The 26,975-nt window shown below is 41.2% G+C and overlaps 1 protein-coding gene across 1 annotated transcript in view; it reads left to right on the top strand.

Annotated features, from left to right (window-relative positions):
* Nucleotides 1–26,975, top strand: part of ubr4 (ubiquitin protein ligase E3 component n-recognin 4) — a 56,615-nt gene that overhangs the window by 22,548 nt on the left and 7,092 nt on the right. Inside the window, exons 33-91 of the mRNA XM_088407776.1 lie at nucleotides 658–1,045; nucleotides 1,116–1,179; nucleotides 1,249–1,440; nucleotides 1,802–1,872; nucleotides 1,999–2,146; nucleotides 2,794–3,021; nucleotides 5,132–5,302; nucleotides 5,400–5,582; nucleotides 6,147–6,305; nucleotides 6,487–6,639; nucleotides 6,715–6,942; nucleotides 7,173–7,330; nucleotides 7,489–7,663; nucleotides 7,780–7,981; nucleotides 8,398–8,561; nucleotides 8,643–8,859; nucleotides 8,967–9,183; nucleotides 9,715–9,747; nucleotides 9,977–10,040; nucleotides 10,146–10,280; nucleotides 11,130–11,304; nucleotides 11,385–11,516; nucleotides 11,604–11,725; nucleotides 11,850–11,961; nucleotides 12,069–12,199; nucleotides 12,841–13,018; nucleotides 13,329–13,433; nucleotides 13,657–13,794; nucleotides 16,884–17,052; nucleotides 17,126–17,330; nucleotides 17,398–17,511; nucleotides 18,716–18,925; nucleotides 19,008–19,157; nucleotides 19,255–19,482; nucleotides 19,598–19,676; nucleotides 19,768–19,989; nucleotides 20,091–20,256; nucleotides 20,421–20,565; nucleotides 20,732–20,817; nucleotides 20,894–20,981; nucleotides 21,070–21,263; nucleotides 21,373–21,612; nucleotides 21,710–21,848; nucleotides 21,952–22,077; nucleotides 22,161–22,289; nucleotides 23,276–23,625; nucleotides 23,786–23,876; nucleotides 23,976–24,060; nucleotides 24,219–24,346; nucleotides 24,593–24,722; nucleotides 24,815–24,975; nucleotides 25,062–25,171; nucleotides 25,330–25,471; nucleotides 25,641–25,722; nucleotides 25,801–25,974; nucleotides 26,073–26,194; nucleotides 26,288–26,485; nucleotides 26,603–26,683; nucleotides 26,790–26,877. Of these exons, the coding sequence (XP_088263902.1) occupies nucleotides 658–1,045; nucleotides 1,116–1,179; nucleotides 1,249–1,440; nucleotides 1,802–1,872; nucleotides 1,999–2,146; nucleotides 2,794–3,021; nucleotides 5,132–5,302; nucleotides 5,400–5,582; nucleotides 6,147–6,305; nucleotides 6,487–6,639; nucleotides 6,715–6,942; nucleotides 7,173–7,330; nucleotides 7,489–7,663; nucleotides 7,780–7,981; nucleotides 8,398–8,561; nucleotides 8,643–8,859; nucleotides 8,967–9,183; nucleotides 9,715–9,747; nucleotides 9,977–10,040; nucleotides 10,146–10,280; nucleotides 11,130–11,304; nucleotides 11,385–11,516; nucleotides 11,604–11,725; nucleotides 11,850–11,961; nucleotides 12,069–12,199; nucleotides 12,841–13,018; nucleotides 13,329–13,433; nucleotides 13,657–13,794; nucleotides 16,884–17,052; nucleotides 17,126–17,330; nucleotides 17,398–17,511; nucleotides 18,716–18,925; nucleotides 19,008–19,157; nucleotides 19,255–19,482; nucleotides 19,598–19,676; nucleotides 19,768–19,989; nucleotides 20,091–20,256; nucleotides 20,421–20,565; nucleotides 20,732–20,817; nucleotides 20,894–20,981; nucleotides 21,070–21,263; nucleotides 21,373–21,612; nucleotides 21,710–21,848; nucleotides 21,952–22,077; nucleotides 22,161–22,289; nucleotides 23,276–23,625; nucleotides 23,786–23,876; nucleotides 23,976–24,060; nucleotides 24,219–24,346; nucleotides 24,593–24,722; nucleotides 24,815–24,975; nucleotides 25,062–25,171; nucleotides 25,330–25,471; nucleotides 25,641–25,722; nucleotides 25,801–25,974; nucleotides 26,073–26,194; nucleotides 26,288–26,485; nucleotides 26,603–26,683; nucleotides 26,790–26,877 (9,075 nt within the window). The remainder of the gene's footprint in view (nucleotides 1–657; nucleotides 1,046–1,115; nucleotides 1,180–1,248; nucleotides 1,441–1,801; nucleotides 1,873–1,998; nucleotides 2,147–2,793; nucleotides 3,022–5,131; nucleotides 5,303–5,399; nucleotides 5,583–6,146; nucleotides 6,306–6,486; nucleotides 6,640–6,714; nucleotides 6,943–7,172; nucleotides 7,331–7,488; nucleotides 7,664–7,779; nucleotides 7,982–8,397; nucleotides 8,562–8,642; nucleotides 8,860–8,966; nucleotides 9,184–9,714; nucleotides 9,748–9,976; nucleotides 10,041–10,145; nucleotides 10,281–11,129; nucleotides 11,305–11,384; nucleotides 11,517–11,603; nucleotides 11,726–11,849; nucleotides 11,962–12,068; nucleotides 12,200–12,840; nucleotides 13,019–13,328; nucleotides 13,434–13,656; nucleotides 13,795–16,883; nucleotides 17,053–17,125; nucleotides 17,331–17,397; nucleotides 17,512–18,715; nucleotides 18,926–19,007; nucleotides 19,158–19,254; nucleotides 19,483–19,597; nucleotides 19,677–19,767; nucleotides 19,990–20,090; nucleotides 20,257–20,420; nucleotides 20,566–20,731; nucleotides 20,818–20,893; nucleotides 20,982–21,069; nucleotides 21,264–21,372; nucleotides 21,613–21,709; nucleotides 21,849–21,951; nucleotides 22,078–22,160; nucleotides 22,290–23,275; nucleotides 23,626–23,785; nucleotides 23,877–23,975; nucleotides 24,061–24,218; nucleotides 24,347–24,592; nucleotides 24,723–24,814; nucleotides 24,976–25,061; nucleotides 25,172–25,329; nucleotides 25,472–25,640; nucleotides 25,723–25,800; nucleotides 25,975–26,072; nucleotides 26,195–26,287; nucleotides 26,486–26,602; nucleotides 26,684–26,789; nucleotides 26,878–26,975) is intronic.

Below are 26,975 nucleotides of genomic sequence, written 5' to 3'. Positions count from 1 at the left end.
AGTGAAATGAAATTTTTAGAGCAATAAATGTACCGTATCAGCATACAATAGAATAATCGAAAACATAGGCGCAAATACCAGTCTATGAATTTAAGTCACAGTAATACTGTTTACGCAGTACATTAGTAACAATTACCACAAATGAGGACATGAATGACAAACCAAACTCAACTATCAAAAATCCCCTACTATAAGAAGCACGTTTTTTTTTTCTAAGAATGAAGGTCAAAAGTATAGATGAGTCCTTTCAACGGTAATTTAAAGATTTGATTTTTTTTTTTCGACGACATTTAAGTTAGATTGCTGGTCAAAATAAGACATTTTGTATATTGTAACATTGCAGGTCTGGACCCCACGCTTTTCTGTTTTTCATTCGCTAAAAGAAGAGATCTGACAGAACCACGACTGAGTTAATTCTTTAACACACGCAAGGGCATTATAGTCCTATACATTTAAAAAAAAAATTTTTTATGCTTTTTGAAATCATCTTGCGGCCAGGATCAAACCACCTTATTGGCCGGCTTGGTTTGACACCCCCGGTCTATATTCCAATAATCCGAGGAGTATTTTTAATCAATAATATGTAACAAAATGTGTGACAGATTGAAGATGATGTTAAATTTATGCTTTTTTTTTTTTTTTCCTTTCCTGTTCTAGCGGAAAAGAGCTTAAACCCCAGTTTGCTCTGTCTTTGCGGCTCTCTGGCACAGCTGGCTTGTGTGGAGCCTTCTCGTCTGCAGTCCTGGCTGACGCGCATGACTTCCACCCCTCCCAAGGATTCAGAGCAGCTGGAAATAGTGCAAGAAAACCGACAGCTTTTGCAACTCCTCACCACTCATATAGTGCGGGACAATAGCCAGGTGGGGGAAGGAGTGTGCACCGTCCTCCTGAGTACTTTAATTCCCATGGCAACAGACATGCTGGCGAATGGAGATGGGACAGGATTCCCTGAGCTCATGGTCATCATGGCCACTCTTGCCAGTGCAGGACAGGGTGCGGGCCACCTGCAGCTACACAGGGCAGTTATTGACTGGCTCACAAGATGGTAAGCATTTTAAATGGAATGGGCTAACCTGCTTGAGCATCCGTCTCTAAAAACATGTTTCCCTCTTTAGCAAAAAATATTTGACACAAAAAAATGTTGTGGAGAAAGTGAGCACAAACACGTCCCAAGGAAAGGTATGGTTTTCTTTTTGTTTTCTTGTTCATTTTGATGAAATGAAAGTCATTGTTTTCTTTTTCTTTTAGCATGCTAGCATGTTGGAATGCTCCTGTCACATCATCTCCTACCTTGCTGATGTGATGAATGCCTTGAGGCAAAGCAGTGGTCAAGGTAGCTCGACATTACTCATGGAGGGAGAAGAAAAAGCCATGGAAGTGGATTCTGACTGGGTTGAGGAACTTGCTGTAGAGGAAGATGATTCCCAGGCAGAAGATTCTGTGAGACTTTTTTTTTTTTTTTTGCATAAAAAAACAGAGTGCTTTCAAGCTCAAGAAAAGCTATGCTAAATCATAGTAATGTAAAAGTGTCATATTTGCTTTCATAAATGTGATTAGAAAAGAAGATGACTCCCAGGCAGAAGATTCTGTGAGACAATGTTTTGCACTTGCCTTAGAAATGAGGAGATTGACATCAATGCTTTGACATTAGAGTACTTTCAAGCTCAAGAAAAGTTCTGCTAAATCATAGAAATATAAAAATGTAATATTTGTGGTAATAAATGTACACACATTAACTGATACTAAACCATCACATTCAAGTCGCAGCACTTGTAAAATAATTTTAATTATTCACTTACAGGATGAAGACTCTCTCTGCAACAAACTCTGCACTTTCACCATAACTCAGAAAGAATTCATGAACCAGCACTGGTAAGGACAATTTTATCGGTGATGTATTTATTCATGATTTTTGGTGTAATTTCCAGACTGAAATAAAATTTCCAAGCTGTTCCTACATTTCAAATAGGACTAAAATGGCTATATTTCATTTTATAGGTACCACTGTCACACTTGTAAGATGGTGGATGGGGTAGGTGTGTGCACTGTGTGCGCCAAGGTCTGTCATAAAGACCATGAGATCTCCTATGCCAAATACGGCTCATTCTTCTGTGACTGCGGTGCCAAAGAGGATGGCAGCTGCCAGGTGAGACCGAATACTTCAGGTCATCATGGGAAGAGAACAACAGCGGTAACTTTGGCTTGCAAGTCATTCCACCATTGACTTCCATCAACTCATTTCATTTGATCAGGGCTTGATAGCTAGTCCACACATGCTCAGTAATATAAGACAGAAATCATGTTGCATTGAATAGGTCATGTACGACAGGCCAGTTTTCCTAGTTAAGTCTAACTGACTGCTTTGGTTTAGTTTGCATGCAATTACCAAACGGTCAGCCATATTTTATGTTCTCTTAATTGCATGATTGCAAATATATATGTATCAGTACTGCTAACTTAGCTATTTGTATTAGCTTAACAAAATGAAAGTATAATATACTTGCATGCCACATCCTTTTCAAAAGTCTTGTCATTTTGTCCGAGTTTTTAAGCAGTAATGATAGCCTTCATTCAGGATAATATCACAATAAATAAACAGTTTTTGGAGAAGCAATTTTCTCCAACGTGTAGAAGTAAATTATGTGATTCATAATATTATTTAATATCACAGCAAGTAAACAGTTTTTGGAGAAGCAATTTTCTCCAATTTGTAAAAGTAAATTACGTGATTCATAATGTCGTTTGCACTTTTCGTCTGTCTCACTTGTTCATTTTGTGTCGCATCATCAACAGGCTTTGGTGAAACGCAGTCCTAGCAGTGGGATGGGCTCTTCTCTCAAGGAGTCCTCAGCGTTCCAGAGCGAGCTGCGCATGCCTGAGAGCCGCCACCAGAATGCCTCACCCTCCGATAAAGGCAAGGTGACAATCTGTGATGGCAAATCTGGTGATGATGAAAGGCCTAAGAAGAACAGTGTGTGCAAGAATATTGAGGGCTGCCAGGAGGAGCTGCTTTCGCAAGTGGTGAGAAAAATGTCATATTTCCAGATTTATCATCAACTGCTTATTTTGTTTCAATGGCTTTGTTGAAAGAGGAGATCTTGTTATAGCACTGTTCGTTTAAACTATAAGGAAACACAGATATTTATTTCTAAAAAGATCCCAGGAGCCTTAGCATATATGTGCCTTGCTATGTCAAGGTATAGTACTGTAAGGCTCACAAATAGAGCTTTATTATATAGACCCTCTTTCCTCCCATGAACCCACACAACCTCATAAACTCATTCAATGGCAAAACCACCCAACCCCAAACCTCGTTCTTTCCTCCATGATGGCGCACCTGCAGATGGCATCCTGATGACTCCAAAGCCTGAAGGGCTGGAATTGCCACACTACAGAGACCCAACTGTTTGGGTCAGGAGTACACAATTTTTTTTTTCGTGGGTTACTCAGATATGTACCATAACATAGTATTTGGTACATACCCTCGCTCTCATTAAAAACAGTCTTCCTCAATGTCCTTCTCTGTGTCACTCTCACACTAGCAGCGCACCGTCTGTGCACACAGGTTGCGTCCTCAATGTTTCATAACGCTGTAACATTATATTTAGGCCTTGTCTACATGGAGCCGGCTCTTGCAACGGGCAGTAAATAGCCCCTTTCACACTGCAGGGAACGCTTCAGCTGTACCCGAGTAGCTTGAGTTCCCTTTTCTGTACACACCAAAAATCGTCCCGTGTAGGGAAGGTTTCGCTGAGCCTCTAGCCTGGCTCTATCCTAGCTGGCTTCCAGTCACAAAGCATTGGCTGGAATTGTAAAAGTGGTCACTCTGACAGCGACTCATAGTTTTGAGAGATTTCGTCTGGTGTTTTCATTTATTTACATTTGTTTTCTGTTATGAATGGATGTGTTCTTAGTTAACGCATTTGAGTGACATGCGAAAAAGAGATCGTGTGGTGTGGCTGAACGAGACGAACGTGAACAAGAAAAAAAAATGAAAGACTTGACCATGTATTGGCCCTGTCGTGTTGTGCTATTTAGTAGGAAGACAGTGGAATTAGGAATCACTGTTTTGGTGTGATAGGGGCTAATGTCTCCGTTTTGCCCTATTTGCTATTTGTGGCCGTCCTTTTTTTTTTGTGACCAGCTTCAATGGAGATTTGCGTCATTGCACTACTTTCTTTTTTTTCCTGCCAAAGAGGCAAATAACGGTGACGGGGCGGAGGTTCTTTCTGATTGGACACGTCAGAGGTGGAAGTTCTTTCTGATTGGACAGAATTTGCGACATTACTGCCGCCTAGCGGTAGTTGGCACAGTTAATTGATGTGTGTGCAGAAGAGAGGTGAGGAAAAGCGAAAATTTACTGTTGTCCGTAGCTATAACATACATGGCAGCCTCCGGAGGCGTGCCACCCCCTATGTAGTATAATTTAATGATAACTAGACCTATGATTATATTTAAAACATACTGTTGGTTGTGAGGAAGTTTTTGAAATTTATTATAGTCGAATTTATTCCTTTTTAATGAAAAACAGTCTAAATTTTACACTTTAAAGTACCAACGTAAATGATCATCACGAGTGATACACAGACTAGACATCCAGTTCAAGCCGTTTCACTAAAAAAACTAATATCCTCAGGATAGAAAGACATGGGACGTATGTGCTTAGCTTTTGAAAGGTGAAGAGAAAACTATTACATAGTGCTTCGTTGTTCCTTTAGTTTGTTTCGCCACCTAGCAAAAGGGCGATTAGCTATTACTTCTCCATTAGCTTATTTGTTCGTCATAAGTCGCGCTACATTCACATGCTCTTTTCATACTTGTCAAATAAAGGATGACTGAAAACTTTCAACCATGTATCAAACGCACCGGTTTTGTCTGCTAGCGTAGACACAAGCTCTAAATCTGGTACCACATGTAAATCTTGCTTCAAGCCGCAGCACATCTTGGAAAACAATTTGGCTCAGGCTCGGTTGTCACGGATAAAGGTTAGGTTGGGAATGCTAATGAGCAAAGTGAAGTATGCAGTCTTGCACGTCTGATTTCTGTCGCGCATGTGTACTTGTGTATCGGTTATATGCTTACCTGCAAATAAGTCCATTTTGCATATTAACTCCTTGATGTCTCCCAACAGAATGCATCGTCTACTGCTGCTGTCATACTGGAGATGCTCATGTTTTTAATGGAAGCCATTCAGAACAATTTCCAGCAGGCATCAGCTGTAGGAAGCAGCAGCCGGGCACAACAAGCCCTTAATGAACTTCACACTCAGGACAAAAGTGTGGATATGACGGATCAGCTAATGGTGAGATCATCTTGGATTATTTATTTATTTTATTTTGATAATGCTTCAGTCCAGGTCTTTATGCTTTCTAATTTATTTTCCCCTTTTTTCTGTTTAGGTCCCCACTCTTGGCTCCCAGGAAGGGGCTTTTGAGAATGTGAGGATGAATTACAGTGGTGACCAAGGGCAAACAATCCGCCAGCTCATCAGTGCTCATGTACTGAGGCGTGTGGCCATGTGCGTTTTGTCATCTCCCCATGGCCGCCGCCAGCACCTTGCAGTCAGCCATGAAAAGGGAAAGGTGGGCCCAACTTCTGGTAGACTGAAAACCATATGAAAATGTAATACTAATTAACAGAATCTTTGTCAGGAGATATTTGTTGACATCCCAACAACCAGTGATGTAAATACACCAAAACATATGAAATTAATATCTCCTCTTTTGCAGTAAAATCTCCAAACAATGTTTTAGTGATATTACAGTTTACACAGTTAAGTAAATGGCCATAAACAATGAATGAAAATACACATTTGAGCTGTGTCACTCACATGTTCAGATTTGTCCAACTGCAGTGATCCAATCGGATTTGCTACTTCATCATCTTTACCTCCCGGCGTAAGCAGCATTCGATGTAAATGACGTTGTGTTCTTTTTTTTTTTTTCGTTTTCTCTTTGGGGGGGGGGGGGGGGGGGGGGGTTGTGGACACCATTTAGTGCAATGTCATCCGATTGACTAACAATAGCCAGGTGGGGCCCCGGTCAACGGCGATAGACACAACTCTAATGAGTAGGAGTAGCCAATCAAAATGCCCAGTATCTCCTAGCAAGAATACTTGATAATCATCTAATTTGCTTCTATCACAGATAACAGTTTTGCAGCTGTCCACCCTATTGAAGCAGGCTGACTCAAGCAAGAGGAAGCTGACCCTTACTCGCCTGGCCTCTGCCCCAGTCCCTTTCACTGTCCTTAGTCTCACAGGCAACCCTTGTAATGAAGATTACCTGGCTGTGTGTGGCCTCAAGGTATGTTTAGCACAATAATTATGTTCATATGTTGTGTTCATTGTGTAACTAAAGGGGAATGAACCATAAAGCACCTTTGATGTGGCCAATGTTGAATTGTTTGACTTTCACAGCGGATCTTTTGACCAACTGCACCAATTGATTTTGGATAGCTGTTTATGTGCTCTCTCACTTTTCTCAGGACTGCCATGTACTCACCTTCAGCAGCACAGGCTCTGTGTCAGACCATCTGGTGCTGCATCCACAACTTGCTACTGGTAACTTCATTATCAAAGCCATTTGGTTGCCAGGCTCACAAACTGAGCTAGCAATCATCACTGCTGATTTCGTCAAGGTATGCATGACAAAAATAATACACTGGTACCTCAAAGGCTTATTAAATATTTGCCCTATTCAATGTATCCCACAGATCTACGACTTGTCTGTGGATGCTCTGAGTCCAGTCTACTACTTCCTGCTACCAAGTTCCAAGATTCGTGATGCCACCTTCCTTTTCAATGAAGAGGGGAAAAATATCATTGTCATAATGTCTTCAGCAGGATACATATATACCCAGATCATGGATGAATCCAGCAGTGCGCAACATGGCCCTTTCTATGTGACGAATGTGTTAGAGATAACCCATGAAGACTTGAAAGTAAGACAAAATATATATATATTTTTTTTAAATTGTATGTATAGGATTTTAGTAGATGAAAAGATATTAGCAGTTTGCAAACTGCTGCCAAGATTTATATGTAGGTTTACCTAAACTGCAAACTCGTCCTTTAGGTAGAGACTACAACTTTGAATGCTTGAATAATTCACATGGTTTTTCATTTATATTATCATTTATTATTATTATTATGTTTTTGTTGTTGTTTTTAGGATAGCAATGGCCAGGTTGCTGGAGGAGGAGTGTCAGTTTATTACTCCCATGTGCTCCAAATGCTTTTCTTCAGCTACAGCCAAGGAAAGTCCTTTGCTGCCACAGTGAGTCGTAGCACCACTGATGTTCAGCGACTCTTCCCCATCAATGTCAAAGGGTATGGTTGTTTTGTCTACATCAGCAGGCACCAAACCTTTTGAAACTGAGAGCTACTACTTTGTTATTGAGTAATACGAAGGGCTTATGTGAAGAAATTTCAGCTTTGTAACTAAAAGAATACAACGGTTAATGGGCCACTTTCATGTTCCTTTTTAGTTCCAATGGCAGCAGTAGTAAGATGTCACCAGCCCTTTGCCAGTGGTCTGAGGTCATGAACCACCCAGGACTAGTATGCTGTGTGCAGCAGACAACAGGCATTCCACTCGTTATTATGGTTAAGCCTGACACTTTTCTAATTCAGGAAATTAAAACTCTGCCAGCCAAAGCAAAGGTAAGTGCCACTAGAACACATGCATCTTAGAGTTCAAATTATTGATAGGTAGTTTAAGACTAAATCTAGCCTATTTCTTATATTTTCTAATAGTTCTTTATTTTGTCTACTTTGAGATTCAAGACATGGTAGCAATTCGACACACTGCCAGTAATGAGCAACAGCGCACAACAATGATTCTTCTGTGTGAGGACGGAAGCTTAAGAATCTACATGGCCAATGTAGACAACACCTCATACTGGCTCCAACCCTCACTGCAACCAAGCTGTGGCATCAGTATCATGAAACCTGTACGCAAGCGCAAAGCCGCTGCTACCGGTTAGTTTGTACAAATTGTTTTGCCAATACTAAAAGCATTCAAATTTAGAATTGTACTTGCATGCGTAAGCAAACAACCAGAAGGTACGTAATTAAACTTGAGTAAATTGCAACAAGCTTTTACTTGTTATGTTCTTCAGTAGAGTAGCATCCATTGTTCCAAAATTGTCTGGCAAAAACTGTCAAGGATGGTAGGAGGGTAAAAACTCTTCCCCATGTATATAATGTACTCTAGTAGCCACTATCAATTTGTGGGTTGGTTTGCATGAGAAGCATACATCATGGTAGTATGTGCAGTTTTTGATTTGGTATATTAGTCAGCCTTTTTTGTTAAATGCTGTAAAAAATGTCATCTTCAGGGCAGACATACACAACATCGTTTAGAATATAATGTACTTGTTTTGTTTTGTCTTAAGTAACCCGAACCTCCAGTCAGGTGACATTCCCAGTTGACTTTTTTGAGCACAACCAGCAACTGACTGAGGTGGAGTTTGGGGGCAATGACTTGCTGCAGGTCTACAACGGACAACAGATTAAACACAGGCTAAACTCCACTGGGATGTATGTTGCTAATACAAAGGTAGGTTCAGTGAGGCCAACAAATTGCCATCTGGAAAATAATGACGATACGACCATTCACGTTTCTGTCCTTTGCACCTAGCCTGTGGGATTCACCGTGGAAGCAGTCAATAGCAATACTTCAATGGTGATGACAGGGATGCGTGTGCAGGTTGGCACTCAGGCCATTGAGAGGGCTCCCTCCTATGTGGAAGTCTTTGGTCGCACCATGCAGATAAATCTAACAAGGGCACGCTGGTTTGACTTCCCCTTCACTAGAGAAGAAGCCCTACAGGCTGACAAGAAGCTGTCAATTTTCAGTAAGTGCATGATTTGCTATGATTGATAGTTTCTGTGTGGTTTTAAACCAAACTTGAAGTTTGGTTTGATGTGCAAATTGACTCGCTGTTTTTACTTTCTTTGTCAGTTGGAGCATCTGTTGACCCCGCTGGGGTTACAATGCTGGATTCAATCAAGATCTATGGAAAAACAAAAGAGCAGTTTGGATGGCCTGAGGAACCACCAGAGGACTTCTCATCTACCTCCGTAAACAATGCCTGCAGTCCTAACCTAAACCAGAACAATGGCAACTCTGATGGTGACGTTGTCACGCCATCCACCACCAGTGGCACTGTGCTGGAGAGGTACGGCTTTTGGCTCATTTATATATATATATATATATATATATATATATATATATATTCTTTTACTTAAGTTAATGGAATTAATAAAATTAGGCATAATTTTTTTTATTACATTTTTAGGTTTTCTCTTCACCATCATTCTCTTTAATCTATGCCACGAATAAGCTCCCATTGTGTCAGTTTAATGGTGGCAGTATCCATCTTTATCTATTTTTGAGTGACAAGGCTTTTTGATTGGGTATTATAGCTTGTATTATATTAGTTTGCCCTAAACATTCAATTATGATAATGTTTATATAATGTGTACGTTTTCATCTTGGTTTTCCATTAGTCTAACATTTAAGCTTGAGCTGTTTGTAATTAATAACGGTGGGGTTGTTCTTTAAGTAATTGGTGCATGGCTACAGCAGTCATCTTTTTTGCATGCCTCATTTGTTTTTAGCAGAGTCATTTAATTTCACTTGTTTCTTTCTGTGATCCTCACACTTTTTTGTTCTTTTTTTCTTTTGCTCCCAAATATACAATAAAAAGTTGTGAAACTGAGTCCTTATCCACCTTGGACCGGTTAGTAACAGCCCTTTCTCTGCTCGTTTTGTTGTATTGTTTTGTGTATGTGTGCCTGTTTGTGTGTCAATGCCTGAGACCTTTTTATAAAAATGCCTTGCAACATCATTTTCTGGCAGTGTACTTTCCTATACATTTTGCAGTTTCTAGGGTAGTTTGACTTTTGCACTCATTCAGCTTTTAGGCTAACTTGGAACAAGTGGTGGGGCTAACATACTTTCATTTGCAGGCTTGTGGTCAGTTCCCTTGAAGCTCTGGAAAATTGTTTTGCTGTTGGTTCTTCGATTGAAAAGGTTAGTTAGGATTTGGAATGTTGTATAACGGGATCTGAAGCATAACATTTGAGTGGAAGAATTGACTTTCTTTAGGATTCCTCAATAACCATTGACTTAATGCAGGAGAAGAACAAGGCTGCTGCACTGGAGCTGGCCACACTACTACTCTCAATGCCTACGCCAGCAGGTGTGCAGCAGCAGACAAAGGGACTTCTTGCCAGTCTGCACACCAGTCGTACTGCTTATCACAACCACAAGGTAGACTCAGTCATGCTGAATACATCGTACTACATTAAGTCCTGGGGGAAATTTTGACTCGACGTGGGCTTGTTGGTGTTATTGATGTGTGACATCAAAGGAAAAGCATACAAAACACTAGGAGGCTAAAATATTGCAGTAATTGTCTAAGCATGACGACTTTCAATATGCCATGCTGCCGTCCCTTCTAAATGCTTACAAACGGGAGGTCGTGAGGTACAATCTATAGGTGTCAAATTTAGCCCATGTCGGGCTTATTCGTGTTGAAATTACGGACTTTTAGACGCATTTTTTCATCGTGTATCGAATAACATACTGTTGCAGTTATCAGGTGAGGGTGCTGTAGCGGGAGCGAGACAAGACTGTGATGCAATGTATGCATGTGCGCAGACGCAAATGCGGAAACTAATGTTGCAAAAATAAAATGGTTTCAATTATCAATGCTTTTTTTTTTTTTTTTGACAGAGCTGATTATTAATTTGTAGAACAGCCCTAAAAGTCTTCATCCTGTTTAACACCCAACATCCTCTCTTATCTCCTCGTCAATTTTTAAAGCATCCTCGTTACTCTTCCAAGGGTAGTCATCTTTTGACCCATCCAATTTTTTTTTTTAAATGGAGATCTTCAGAGATGATTTTGTGATCATCTTAGTGAGGACTGTAGGGAAATCACAGCGTGGAAGGTTGCCCTTCACTATTTTGCAATTTTTGCTTGTTTGTTTTTGTTTTGTATCTTTTTATCAATACAGAATATCCAAATTCTTCAGTCATGGTTTTAATAGTATATATATGTACATATGTGTATTTGTGTTTGTGTGTAAGCCTCTAAATTGTCTTTCTGCTTCCCAAGGACCAGTCCCAGCTGAGTAATGCTGTGCAGTGTTTGAACAGCTGCAGTCGTGAGGGCAAAGAACTGGACCCTGATGTCTTCCAGAGGCTTGTGATCACGGCTCGCACCATAGCAATCATGAGGCCCAACAATTTGGTGCATTTCACGGAATCCAAGTTACTACATTTTGACTCTGGTGAGAGGTTATTAAATTGATGGTCTAATTGCTGAAGTATTACAGGCATGTGGAAATTTGACTTGTTTTGTATTATTCAGACATCACAGATGATGGGCAAAAGCAATTGGAAGGCGAAAGCCATAATTTCATCACACAACTGATGATTAACTTTTGGAAGCTACACTCCCTGAAACCTAAGAATGCCTTTCTTGCTCCTGCGTGCCTGCCCGGTAACTGCATCATTTAGCTGCGAAAGGTGAAAATAGGAAGTAATAACCAACCCATGTTTAAATGTTTGTCCTCATTTACTTTCAAAGGACTCACTCATGTTGAGGCAACAGTAAATGCCCTTGTTGACATCATTCATGCATATTGCACCTGTGAGCTTGATTACATCAATGTGGCCTCCAGAATCTACATGCAAATGTTGCTCTGTCCTGTAAGTACTGCTAGATATAAAATCATTATTGTTGTCAATCTATATATGTACTGAAATTTGCACGTTTCTTCCTCAAACCTTCAAGCCTGCCTTAATTGCACCATTTGATGATTGCTCATTACAGGACACAGCAGTGAGCTTTGCTTGTAAGCAGGCCCTGATCAGAGTGCTTCGACCACGAAATAAGCGGCGCAATGTCACCCTTCCATCTCCTCCACGCTCCAATACGCCCATAGGTATAATTTCAAAAGCTTTCTGAAATGATTCTTGTACACTCTTTTGTTGTGTCATGTCAGAAAAATATTTCAATTCCCTAAGACGTACTGGGTGTTTACTTTATTAGGGGACAAAGATGATGACGATGATGATGACGCAGAAGACAAAATGCAATCATCAGTGCTTACAGTAGGAGAGGAAGTTAGACCGGAGAGTCAAGAACAGAATGAAGTGGATCATGGCGACTTTGAGATGGTGGTGAGAAAACACAACTGACTGATTATTCGGGCGTTTGTTTTTACATTACAGGTGACATTGGCCCTAATAATTTATTCCTTACATGCAGTGACATAAAAACATAGTTTGATGATTTTATTTTGTGTAGGTGTGCTTCCTACTGTCAAGTACCGTATTTTCCGCACTATAGAGCGCACCGGATTATAAGTCGCACCCTCAATTAATGACATTTTAAAACGTTTTCCATATATAAGGTGCACCGGATTATAAGGCGCACCATCAATTAATGACATATTTTAAAACATTTTCAATTACAATATAGTAATACTCAAAGTAATAACAATAATCACTCAAATAATAACTCTAAACTCTCAATAACATAACTCAATGTCAATATGACCAACCTTGTTCAACTGTAAACACACAAAAGAAACAGGTAAAGCTTACTTCATCAGTTCATTCCCCATCTACCAATCCCAATCTCAATATTGATCCATATATATAGGGCGCACCTGATTATAAGGGGGACCATCAGCTTTTTAAAAAAAAAAAATGAAGGCTTTTGGGTGCGCCTTATAGTGCGGAAAATACGGTATATCTTCAATTTTGGCAGAAGATGTTTAATAAGAGGAAATGTGACTTTGGTAATTTGCATTCTTCAGTCAGAATCAATGGTCCTGGAGACACCAGAGAATTTAAACAATGGAAATCCATCCCCCCTGGAAGCATTGCTCGCTGGAGCAGAGGGTTTTCCACCCATGCTGGACATTCCTCCTGATGCCGATGATGAAACAATGGTAGAGTTAGCCATTGCTCTCAGTCTTCAGCAGGATCAACAAGGTCAGTAGTGGGGAAAAAAAAAGTTAAAGAAGGTTGATGATATTTTTTTGGAGCAGCAGTGTTTGTATTCATGGACATTATCTATCCATCTATCTATCTATCTATCTGTCTGTCTGTCTGTCTGTCTGTCTGTGTGTGTGTGTGTGTGTGTATGTGTGTGTATATATATATAATATATATATATATATATATAAATATATATATAAATATTTATATTTAAAAAAAATATATATATATATTAAAAATATATATATATATATATATAAAATAAATATATATATATTAAAAATATATATTTGCAACATTTTAGGGAGTAGTAGCAGTGCCCTTGGTCTTCAGAGCCTCGGCCTATCTGGTCAAGCACCAAGTTCCTCATCACTGGATGCTGGCACACTGTCAGATACTACTGCATCAGGTATTTGAATCCTCTTTTATGGTGTCTGCACAATTTATAAACTTGCTAATGTTCAATGACTGTTACAGTCTCACACTAGTAACCTCATTTGAAAACATATTTCAAAGTTTTCACTTTGTATTACATGCTTTGAATTGTTAATTACGTATGAACTAATTAATCTACTGTCCTCCAGCCCAGATGACTATTGTGTTTGCTGTTACGGCTATTACTCTGATTTCAGCTCCAGCATCCGATGATGAGGGCAGTACTGCTGCTACTGATGGCTCCACACTGCGTACCTCCCCAGCTGAGCATGGCGGCAGTGTAGGCTCAGAGAGTGGAGGTTCTGCTATCGATTCTGTCGCAGGGGAGCACAGTGGTGAGTGATTGTAGGGGAAAACTACATATATGTAATTTCTAAACTATAAATTTTGTTCAGAGGTGGCAAAGGTACTCAAACTCCATACTAGGTAGGAATACTGAAACATGCTTAACAAACAAGCTGATAAAAGCCACTACTAATTGAATTCAATTAAACGAAGAAAAGTATCCAGTAGAGAATTTTGTTTTCATATATACAATACGTGTATTTTTCTTTATATGCTGGACAATCTTTGAACACCACAAGTCAGTCTATCCATCAAAATATAAACTTTGACTTTACCTCTCTATTTACGATCTAGTTTCTTATGTTTTTTGTAATTTACATTATCATCATTAAGTGTAAGTACAGCCATCTGTTTTCTAATTTAGGAGGTAAATGTATAAAAAACATTTTTTTTTAATTCTCCATTACACATTCAGATGCCTAAAATATCATCTTAAGTACAATGGTGCAAAAAAGTATTTAGTCAGCCACCAATTGTGCAAGTTCTCTGGGGCTGCAAGTGGACCTGGGGCTCCACGCAAGATCTCACACCGTGGGGACAAAATGGTAACAAGAACAATGAGCCAAAATCCCAAAACCACATGGGGGGACCTAGTGAAAGACCTGCAGATACCTGGAACCATAGGAACAAAGGCTACCATAAGTAACCCACTACGCCGCCAGGGACTCAAATCCTGGAGTGCCAAAAGTGTCCCCCTGCTGAAGCCAGTACATGTCCAAGGCCGTCTGAAGTTTGCTAGAGAGCATTTGGATGATCCAGAAGAGGATTGGGAGAATTTAATATGGTCAAATGAAACCAAAATAGAACTTTGTGGTGTCTATACTCAACTCGTCATGTTTGGAGGAGAAAGAATGCGGAGTTGCATCCAAACAACACCATACCTACTGTGAAGCATGGGGGTGGAAACTTCATGCTCTGGGGCTGTTTTTTTACTAAGGGACCAGGACAGCTGAGCCGTGTTAAGGAGAGAATGAATGGGGCCATGTATCGTGAGATTCTGAATGAAAACCTTCCATCACCAAGGGCGTTGAAGATTAAGTGTGGCTGGGTCTTTCAGCATGACAACGATCCCAAACACACCGCTCAGGCTATGAATGACTGGCTTCATAAGAAGCATTTCAATGTCCTGGAGTGGCCAAGCCAGTCTCCAGATCTCAACCCCATAGAAAATCTTTGGAGGGAGTTGAAAATCTGTGTTGCCCAGCGACACCCCCAAAACTTCACTGCTCCAGAGGCGATCTGCATGGAGGAATGGACCAAAATACTTACAACAGTGTGTGTGTAAATCTTGTGAACGACTTACAGAAAACGTTTAATCTCTGTCATTGCCAACAAAGGGTATATCACAAAGTATTGATAAACATTTGTTTTTGACCAAATACTTATTTTCCACCATAATTTGGAAGTTATGGTCAGCTAGCTCAGGGTTTGCTCATCAGAGCTAGCTGATGTGTTAGCAGATATCTTTAACCTTTCCCTTGCACAAGCCTCTGTCCCCACCTGCTTAAAGGCCACCATCATAGTGCCTGTCCCAAAGTAACGCACTGTGCCCTGCCTGAATGACTACCATCCCATAGCGCTCACCTCAGTCACAATGAAGTGCTTTGAGAATCCTCTCATGATGCATATCAAAAAGACCATTCTAGACACCGTGGACCCTCTACAATTTGTATATAGACAAACCATCCACTGATGATGCAGTCAGCAGCGCCATTCACACAGCGCTCACGCACTTAGAGGGTGAAGACGTATGTAAGAATGATCTTCATTGATTGCAGCTCAGCATTCAACACAGTCATCCCTGACAAACTGACGGACAAGCGCCTTGCACTTGGTCTTCCTCACAGGCAGAACCCAATTAGTCAGTTCAAAACCACACATCCAGCACCAGAACTGTGAGCACAAGGACACCCCAGGCTGTGTGCTGAGCCCCCTGCTTTACACACTCTTCATCTATGACTGTGTCGCCTCCCAAAACAACAACAGCATGATTAAATATGCAGATGCCACTACAATCACCGGGCTGATCACTAGTGGGGCTGAGACAGAATACAGGAAAGAGGTGGCAGACCTTGTGGCCTGGTACCGCAGCGTCAATCTCCACCGCAACACAGACAAAACCAAAGAACTGATCATAGAGCCAAGGCGGCAAGTGGAGCCGCATAAACCACTATTCATCAATAGGACTGAGTTGGAGAGAGTGAAAGCCTTCAAATTCCTCGGCAGCTACATCAGCGAGGATCTCACCTGGTCCCACAACGCTGGCCAGATCGTCAAGAAGTCCCAGCAAAGACTGTGCTTTCTGCGGACTGAAGAAATTTGGCATGTCAGCAAATATTCTCAACAACTTCTACAGATGTACAATCCAAAATGTCCTCTCCACATCCATCACAGTCTGGTACAGCAAAAGACAGGAAGGCTCTCCAGCGTATGATCAAGTCCTCACAGCGCATCTGTGGAGCAGCCTTACCCTCACTGCAGGACATTTACCACACCAGGGTTCTGCGGAAGACACGCAACCTCATCAAGGACAAGATACACCCACAAAATGATCTGTTCAAACTGCTGCCATCAGGCAGATGCTATACAGAAGCCTGAGGGCCAAGACTGCCTGGCTGGCAAACAACTTTTACCCACAAGCCATCCAAATCCTCAACAAATCTCTCACACACTAATCTGCCTTACTGCAGTTCATAAATAATATTTTGCACTGCATGATATTTTCACTATACTATCACCATTGTTTCAGTTGTTTTATTGTTTATTGTTTGTTTTGTTAGTTATTTATTTATTGCTCGAACATGGAATGTACATAGTCGGCTACTCGGAATGAACGGAATGAGAATTTCATTGTGTGGTGTAGTAATACTATACATATGACAATAAAAACTCTCCAATCTTGAAATTTTTTAAAAATCAATGTGATTCTGTGGATTTTTTTTTCTCATTTTGTCTCATAGTTGAAGTGTACCTATGATGAAAGCAATTGCTGGCTGACCAAATACTTTTTGCCCCACTGTGTATTCCCAATACAATACTATCAGTGATTAATGTGTTGCTTTTCCTCTTCTTTCTGTAGTGTCAGGACGCAGCAGTGCTTATGGGGATACAGCAGCAGAGGGCCACCCTGCAGGTCCAGGCAGTGTGAGCTCTAGCACTGGTGCGATAAGCACCACCACAGCTCAACAGGAAGGTGAAGGGTCGGAAGGAGAAGGAGAGACTGAGGGAGACATCCACAGAAGCAACCGGTCAGACCTGAATATTCAATTTCAAACGCTCTCTACTTGTCGTCGCAAAATTAAATTTTTACTTTGTGATCAGACTTCACATGGTTCGTCTCATGTTACTGGAGCGCCTGCTGCAGCATCTCTCTCAGCTCCACAACGTTGGTGGTGTTCAAGCCATTCCTTTCATGCAAGTCATCCTCATGCTGACCTCTGACCTTGATGGGGAGGATGAAAAAGATAAAGGTGCCTTGGATGATCTCCTTGCCCAGCTTATTGCAGAGCTCGGCATGCATAAGAAGGTAACAGCAATATATTTATTGGGAATCACCTTGTCCGCTTGTAATGCTCAACCTCTTCTCTCTGTAGGATGTTTCTAAAAAGAATGATCGCTGCCCTATGAATGAAGTACACCTTGTCATCATGAGATTGCTCAGCGTCTTCATGTCTCGAACCAAATCTGGCTCCAAGTGTTCCTCTGAGGTATATTACTGTAGCGTGATTCTTACAAATAAACTTATGTACATTATCAAGATGTTAAAGCACACCACTAAAAGTTAGGGATGGGGCAAGGATTTGAATGCCACAAGATTTCTCATCCCTGCACAGCATGAGCTCTTCTTTTGGCTTTTTATTTCTTTTTTCTGGGCAGTACATGCAAGTGCGCTGCGTGCTAATGCTCCTTAGGATAGTAAAACAAGCCACCAAACGTCATAAGAAAGCCACCCAACTTCTAATCTTACCATTCCAAAAGATTTATGGACAAAAATATGTACCCAGCCTACAGACAAGATACTCTAACAATCAAATGCAGTCATCAAACTGGTCAGGCTCTGGACAAATGTGACTGAGGACATACTGCAGGACTGCTTTGATACCATGGACTGGGAGGTTTCAGCCACTCAAGAGAATTCTCCTGTCAGTGTACTGGACTATGCTGACTAAGTGACAGGGTACATCAGCACCTGTGTGGAGAATATTGTGCCCGCCATACAAGTCAGGAAGTTTCCGAACCAGAAGCCGTGGATCAGCAGTCAAGTACTCTGTATGCTGCATCTGACAGCGAGATAGAGTACAAAGCTGCAAAGTGTGGACTTCAAAAGGCCTTCACAGCAGCTAAGAAGCAGCACAAAGACAAGCTAGACCTGGCATCATCAACCTGCGGCTCTTTCATCCTTAGGTTGCGGCTCTCTGTGATTTGGGAAAATAAATAATGCTTGGTTCAGATCAACTACAGGGACGGCGTAATGCTAGAAGAATTTTTAACACAGAATAAATGTCATCTTAATGCCCCTGCGTGTGAAAAAGGATGGACTCAAACGTTGAGTCAGTCTGGTAGTTCTTTTCTTGAAACAAAGAAGATAACAACCCAGGTTAACAGGGCTAAAAGCTAAATAACGAACAGTGAATGTATACAGGAAATATAGCACGGCCTTCCAGATTAAACGCAGATATTTAAAAAGGTATTTAAAATAGATATTTTAAATGTTGCCCCTGAGCTAGACTGCTTCTATTCCACTGCTGACCCAGGGCACACCAGAGCCAACAGTGCCACGGACAGCTTGCCTGATGACCTAAACACATTTTACACACAGTTCGAGACTCCCGGCCCCTGCTCAGAGAGAGGTGGCCGGCCGGCAGTTTGGCCACTGCCAACTCATGTTTTTTACTACTTTTTCTCTTACAGTCATCCTCATTGATTTCCAATGCTACAGCATCTGCCTTGCTCAGCCTTGGTGCCATTGACTACTGTCTCCATGTGCTCAAATCCCTTTTGGAGTTCTGGAAGAGCCAGCAGGGTGAAGAAGAACCTGTGTCCACAAGCCAGCTCCTTCGCCCACACACATCTTCCTCTCCCCCAGACATGAGCCCCTTTTTTCTTCGGCAGTATGTCAAGGTATATGCCGTGAAAGCAGTTTGTCATGTCAAGTGAAAGTGACAAGGAAATTTAAGATTAACTGTGTTGCCTCTGGCATTAGGGACATGCTGCTGATGTGTTTGAAGCCTATTCGCAGCTGCTCACTGAAATGGTGCTCCGATTGCCGTATCAGATAAAAAAAATAGCCGACTCCAACCCACGAATCCCACCTCCTGCTTTTGACCATTCCTGGTTCTACTATCTATCTGAAGTAAGAATTTTGTATACTTTTGTCATTTTCTATTTCCTTACATTTAACAGAAAAAAACTTTTTCCTATTAATGTTTAACAAAAAAAAATCTTTCCAGTATCTGATGATCCAACAGACACCATTTGTCAGGAGGCAAGTGAGAAAGCTGTTGCTATTTATCTGCGGATCAAAGGAGAAGTATCGTCAGTTGCGGGATCTGCACACTCTCGATTCTCACATGCGCAGCATCAAAAAGCTTCTGGAGGAACAGGGCATCTTCCTCCGGGCAGGCATTGTTACAGCTTCATCTGGTTCAGCTCTGCAATATGACACACTCATCAACCTAGTGAGTATAATTTGGTGCCTGCTGAGCTCATGAAAAAAAATAAATATGTAGTGTGCTGCATCATGGCAGAAAATAGATTCACCTATTGATTATTACTTTGTTTCTGTCAATGCAGATGGAACACCTGAAAGCTTGTGCTGAAATAGCCACTCAGAGGACAATCAACTGGCAGAAGTTCTGTATGAAAGATGACTGTAAGTGGATTCTTATTCCAATTTTTATAAATACAAGTAAAATAAGTGTGTGTCTCACAGTGACATTTTTTTTCTCCTCCCTTCCCTCCAGCTGTTTTGTACTTCCTGCTTCAGGTCAGCTTCCTTGTAGACGAGGGTGTTTCCCCAGTCCTTTTGCAGTTGCTCTCATGTGCCCTGTGTGGCAGTAAAGTGCTGGCCAACTCCTCATTGTCAGGGGCTTCTAGCAGTGGACAGGGAGGAACATCTCAGTCCTCTCAGAGCAAGTCCTCTAGTAAAAAAAGCAAAAAAGAGGATAAAGAGAAGGACAAAGAGGGTGAGGAAACCACGCGGTCTGTGTTTTGAAACAATGATACTGTACTTACTTTCGAAGCAGATGATGCTATTGTACGTTTTTCCCCTGTGTCCTGATCATAGGGGAAGGTGGCAGCCAGGAGGATCAGTTATGCATGGCTCTGGTCAGTCAGCTCAACAAGTTTGCAGACAAGGAAACACTCATCCAGTTTTTGCGCTGCTTCCTGCTTGAGTCCAACTCATCCGCAGTGCGCTGGCAAGCCCACTGCTTGGCATTACATATTTACAGGTAATTGGAAAAAAAAAAAATTCACATCAAGGCCAACACTCAAGTCATCTTTTACAATACCACATCCAGACATCAGATACAATGTATACTTAAAAGTTATCTGCTTTTTTAAAGTATGACAGAATATTATATCTTAACCTCCTATGTCTGGATTTCCCAATCAGAAACTCAAGTAAATCTCAGCAGGAGTTGTTACTGGAGCTCACATGGGCCATCTGGCCAGAGCTTCCAGCCTATGGCCGCAAAGCTGCACAGTTTGTTGATCTTCTTGGATACTTCTCACTCAAGACCCCGCAGACCGAAAAAAAAGTAATTAACACAAACGTTTGAATCTAATTTCTGTTTCCTGAAGACATTAGTGGTTATGTACTTTCCCAGTTGTTTGATCTCTCCTTGTTCAGCATAGTAAATGCTAAATGGACATTGCAGTTGTTTATTCATGAACATCATAGGTTTTACTTTACCATTTCTTTAGCTGAAGGAGTATTCCCAGAAGGCAGTAGAAATCCTGCGAACACAGAACCATATTCTGACCAATCACCCAAACTCCAACATTTACAAGTAAGTTCAATGATCCATGCTGTCTTGTGGAACAGTCTGATAAAGTTTGAGGGATTTTTGTTTTTTCTTCTCATAGCACTCTGTCAGGTCTGGTGGAGTTTGATGGCTTTTATCTGGAAAGTGACCCCTGCCTCGTATGTAACAATCCAGAGATTCCCTTTTCAGTAAGTATACCAATGTTTTAGTCAATATGGAAAGAAATACTTAATCTTCCAACATTCCGAAGATTTTTTTTTTCTATTTGTCCGCAAGAATATCAAGCTTTCGTCTATCAAAGTGGACACCCGCTACACTACCACACAACAGGTTGTCAAGCTTATTGGGAGCCATACCATTAGCAAGGTTACTGTGAAGATTGGTGACCTCAAACGCACTAAAATGGTCCGCACCATCAACCTCTACTACAACAACAGGACTGTACAAGCTATTGTGGAGCTGAAGAACAAGTGTGTTTCAGTTTTCCATTTGTTTGACACCACGCCCTCTTGCAGCCCACTGTGTTACAAATGACAAAATGCCAGAAAAACACTCTTCACTGTGCTTCCTCATTTTTAGGCCTGCTCGCTGGCATAAAGCCAAGAAAGTACAACTGACCCCAGGTCAAACGGAGGTGAAAATTGACCTACCCTTGCCCATTGTTGCATCCAACCTGATGATTGAGTTCTCTGACTTCTATGAGAACTACCAGGCCTCCACTGAGACACTACAGTGTCCACGCTGCAGCGCCTCAGTGCCTGCCAACCCTGGAGTGTGTGGCAACTGTGGTGAGAATGTCTATCAGTGCCACAAGTGCAGGTGAGTAGGAGACTTGAGCCATCTTAACAATATGTAGTCAACTACTAGAAAGGAGTACATGATTATATTCAAACACAATGCCCCTATTTTTATCAAGGTCTATCAACTATGATGAAAAGGACCCCTTCCTGTGCAATGCATGCGGCTTCTGCAAATACGCCAGATTTGATTTTATGCTTTATGCCAAACCATGCTGTGCTGTGGATCCTATAGAGAATGAAGAAGACAGGAAAAAAGTAAGCAGTCACTTATTCATACTTCAAACCTTTGAGAACGTTTTGCTCCATTTGACTTTATTGTGACCATATATTAAAAAAAAAAAAAAAAAAATCCTTGCAGGCTGTGACAAATATCAACACCCTCCTGGAGAAAGCTGATAGAGTATATCACCAGCTGATGGGTCACCGGCCCCAGCTGGAGAGCCTTTTGTCTAAAGTCAATGAGGCAGCACCGGAAAAGCCACAGGTAAAAACTTTTGTTATGCATTAGATGTTGGAGAATTTGAAACATGGGTGACTAATATTATTTTCAAAACAAATCTCGTGCAGGATGATTCAGGAGCTTCTACAGGTCTTGGTACATCTTCTGCCAATGTGAACAGATACATTCAGCAGCTGGCTCAGGAGTACAGCGGAGACTGCAAAACATCCTTTGATGAACTCTCCAAGATAATTCAGGTTTGATTCAAAGTACCATAATTCCCCAAATATAAGACACACTTTTTTCCTCAAAAATTCAAGGAACATTGATCTGTCAGACACACAAGCCGAGTTTTGAGACACTTGCATGTTTATATCAGCCGTATTCTGACTTACAATGATTATCATAATGGGAGGAGTAAGAGGGCATACGTCATTTGCCTGAGCAAAAAGTGCCTGTTGCAGTTAACAGCAGCTTGTGTTAGCTAAGGTTGTTAAGGCATTATCCTCAATAAAAGAAGCGAGCAGACTGAACCACCATCCAAGTCCATCCTTGTTCAAACACAGGAATATTACTAAAACTGAGAGGATCCTGTAAAGTTTTGATGTCTCCAGCTGATTCAATTTAGAGTGACAAGGTATGGACCCTGTGTGCACCGGTTAGAGAACATGGAAAGGTATTCAATTTGACTATATTAATTGCTGGCTTTTGGCATATACACACAATCATAACCTTGGTGAACCATGGATGCTGTGCAATTTTTTATTATTTTTTTTTTTTGGGGGGGGGGGGGGGGGGGGGTAAAGTGAACTTAAGCTGGGTTGCCAGGAAAAGTGAAAACTGCTTCGAGTGTGTTTCAACACTGGCAAGGCATTCACTGTCTTCTCGCAATGTGAGAAATCTGAAACGTATAACTTAAGGATATGAACGCAAGAAAATATGAAGAGATTAGAAAGATGAGATTTATTCTGTTTTGCTATAGTTTTTACATTGTTGCCAGTGTTGGTGCGTCTTATACACGTTAACATAGAAAGTGCCAGAATTTGATCCAAAAATTAAATGTGCGTTCCATACAGAGGTATGTCTTATATTTGGGGACTTACGGTACATATGGCTTCCTATCATGCTGAAGCATTTTTATTTTTATCACTCTACTTACACAATGTATATGACTTTTGTTTAATTCTTCCCTTTTTTCCACAGAAAGTGCTTGCCTTGATTCTTTTTTGTTTTTCCCCGACAGAAAGTGCTTGCCTCACGCAAAGAGCTGCTTGAATATGATCTGCAGCAGCGCGAGGCTGCCACCAAGTCCTCCCGAAGCAGCAGCAACCACCAACCAACCTTCACGGCCAGCCAGTACCGAGCTCTCTCTGTGCTGGGCTGTGGCCACACTTCCTCTAACAAGTGTTATGGCTGTGCCTCAGCAGTCACGGGTCACTGTATCACACTGCTGCGTGCGCTGGCCAGCAACCCCGCCCTCCGGCAGATCCTTGTCCTTCAGGGGCTCATCCGTGAGCTTTTTGAGTACAACTTGCGGAGGGGGACTGCAGCCATGCGAGAGGAAGTGCGCCAGCTAATCTGTTTACTTACCAGGTATGACGGGGCTCTAGATCCTATTGGGGTTAAATAAAATAGGTTTTCATTGCACAAGCTGAACTTGCTTGATATGGTTTGACGAAACAATATGCACTACTTTTTATTGGTTGTACATTTTTTTGCGACTTTGATTCTTAAGTAATAATTTGTTTTCTAGAGATCACCCAGAAGCTACTCAGCAGATGAATGACCTTATCATTGCCAAGGTTTCAGCTGCCCTGAAAGGTCACTGGGCCAATCCTGACCTGGTTTGTGTGCTTTATTATTTATTATTCAAGCTGTGAAACGTGAGAGCGACTGGGCAATGTAAAATTTAAAAGAATGTTTTTTTTTTTTTTGTACAACAGGTTAGTAATCTGCAGTATGAAATGCTGCTGTTAACTGACTCTATTTCAAAAGAGGGAGGTTGTTGGGAGTTGCGTCTGCGCTGTGGTAAGTGGCTATTATTTTGATGCATTAACAAAGAGATTTGCGACTTATTTATCCCTAAATATTTAACTGGGTAAATTGCTACCTAACCCTAACCTTACCTTATAGGCCAATGTTGTGTCATACTTCCATCTAAATCTGTACTTTTTTTTTTCTTGTAGCTCTCAGTCTGTTCCTCATGTCAGTTAACATCAAGACGCCTGTTGTGGTGGAGAACATCACCCTCATGTGCCTGAAAATCCTGCAGAAGCTAATCAAACCCCCTGCCCCCACTAGTAAGAAGAACAAGGTGAATATTGAAGAATCATGCTGAGGTTTTCCTTTGCCTCAGGGTCCATTGAAGTGTGCTGATTGGGTTAATGGGAGACAGCTAGCTAAATGTTTGATGTTAAGCCCAAAAATAAAAACTGCAACTTTGCCAAACGGGTCCCAATGCTGATTTACACAGTGTAAGAAAAATGATTAAATGTATACCCATGCTTGGTTATGTACTGTAGTTTTTAATCACACCTGACCACCTATCAATCTGTTAAAGGATGCTGCCACTGAATCACTGACCACCGTTAGGCCATACAGTAATGAAATCCATGCTCAGGCCCAAATGTGGCTGAAGAAAGATCCCAAAGCTTCATATGAGGCCTGGAAAAAATGTCTCCCTGCAAGATGTAAGTATTATATAGACAAGCAGCAAACATGTTATTGTGGCTGAGTACTCATTTTTGTCCAAATTGCTCTTGCCAATTTATGGGCATGACAGGCCATGAGATTGTAACAAAGCCACAGGGGAAGGGTGAATTGCGGAAGCAATATCTGCTTGAGAAGTATGTGTGGAAATGGAAGCAGTTCATGAGGTCCAGAAGAGGGGAAATTCTTTTCCCTCGCCTGCTCAGGTTGAGCCACAACAATTGGCTGCGGCAGGTAAATAAAGATAGGCAAATTATGTATCACTCGCACAAATGCACTCATAGTAGAAAACGGTTGACTTGGGTGTATTTTTGATATAGGTCCTTTTCACACCTGCCACTCAAGCTGCTAGACAGGCCGCTTGCACAATTGTGGAGGCCCTCACGACAATCCCCAGCCGCAAACAACAAGTCTTGGGTCTGCTCACCAGGTAAGACTCATAGAAGAATTAAGGCAGCGCATGCATTTAAATTGTGGTCAGCATAGATAATGACTGTTGTGATAATTGAGATAAATCCTTGCCATTCCCAAGTCGCATATAGCCAGAAAAGTCATGAGTAGTGTGACTGTTTTTCACATGTTGGTTAGTTATCTGGATGAGCTGAGTTTGGCTGGAGAGTGTGCAGCAGAGTATCTTGGTCTCTACCAAAAGCTCATCAAACCAACACACTGGAAGGTTTACTTGGCCGCACGTGGAGTCCTTCCCTACATCGGCAATCTCATCACCAAGGTAAAGCATGATTTAGAATTGTTCTCTAATATCATTACCTCAAGAAAGCGATTCATAAGTAGCGCGAACTGCTTTTGATAGCCTACAGTAAAATGTGTTTATAGTCATGTGCCAATAAAAGTGTGAGTTGTGCACATATTTCAGTTCTGTGTCCGAATGTGTCTCATAGGAAATAGCAAACCTGTTGGCCCTGGAGGAGGCAACACTGAGCACGGACTTGCAACAAGGCTATGCTCTCAAGAGCTTTACTGGTTTGTAGTATTGAAGTACATGATCAGTTTAAGTGTTCTATTTCAAGTATTTGAAAAAATGATGTTGTGTCATGACAGGATTGCTATCATCATTTGTGGAGGTGGAGTCCATTAAGCGTCATTTTAAGAGCCGACTGGTTGGCACAGTGCTGAATGGTTACTTGTGTCTGAGGAAGCTGGTGGTGCAGCGCACCAAACTCATAGATGAGACTCAGGATATGCTGCTGGAGATGCTAGAGGACATGACCACAGGTTTATGTCAAGTGCAATCTTAACAATGTTTGCATCATTTTTTTCCCCCACAGTTAACATTTTACACAAGGATTCTGACCATTTTGTGCTACTCGTAGGGACCGAGTCTGAAACAAAGGCTTTCATGGCAGTGTGTATTGAGACTGCAAAGAGATACAATTTGGATGACTACAGGACACCTGTCTTCATTTTTGAGAGGCTGTGTAGCATAATTTATCCTGTAAGATAGCTTTACCCTAGGTTTATTTAAGTTAAAATACAGTTTTAAAGAACAATTACTTGTGAATCTCAATTTCACTTTTTTGCTTTTAAGGAGGAGAATGAGGTGACTGAGTTCTTTGTAACCTTGGAAAAAGATCCTCAGCAGGAGGATTTCCTTCAAGGTCGCATGCCAGGAAACCCTTACAGTAGCAACGAGCCAGGCATTGGTCCTCTTATGAGGGACATTAAGAACAAGATCTGCCAAGATTGTGACCTGGTAGCACTCCTTGAAGATGATAGTGGCATGGAGGTAAAACCAATCTGCACTTTGCTGTTTTCATAGGCCGTCATTTTACGTTTCACCTCATATTGTCATCAAGCTAAGTCATTGCAAGAAACATGTTGTGTGTCTTTTTGTTTTCATCAGCTTCTGGTGAATAATAAAATCATAAGCTTGGATCTCTCTGTTGCTGAAGTCTACAAGAAGGTCTGGTGCCCGACAAATGAGGTAGGTTTCCAATGCAAAAGCAAAAATAATGCCAATAATGACTCAGCCTTTCAAAGTACTTGAAAATGTTTAGTCATCAAGCTAACATGATTCTTTCTTTTTCAAGGGTGAGCCAATGAGAATCATTTATCGAATGAGAGGGCTCCTAGGAGATGCAACAGAGGAGTTCATTGAGTCGCTGGACTCAACCACAGGTTCTGTTACTTGTCTTTTATCATCTTCCACACTCTTTCGACTTTCGTCTGGCTTTCTGACTTTCGTCTGACTTTCTTGCTTTCTTAAGCAAATCATT

The sequence above is a fragment of the Hippichthys cyanospilos genome, chromosome 2, assembly GCF_059441005.1.
Source record: "Hippichthys cyanospilos isolate Australia breed blue-spotted pipefish chromosome 2, RoL_Hcya_1.0, whole genome shotgun sequence".
In the NCBI taxonomy this organism is placed as follows: domain Eukaryota; kingdom Metazoa; phylum Chordata; class Actinopteri; order Syngnathiformes; family Syngnathidae; genus Hippichthys; species Hippichthys cyanospilos.
This window is presented reverse-complemented; position numbering and strand designations above follow the sequence as displayed.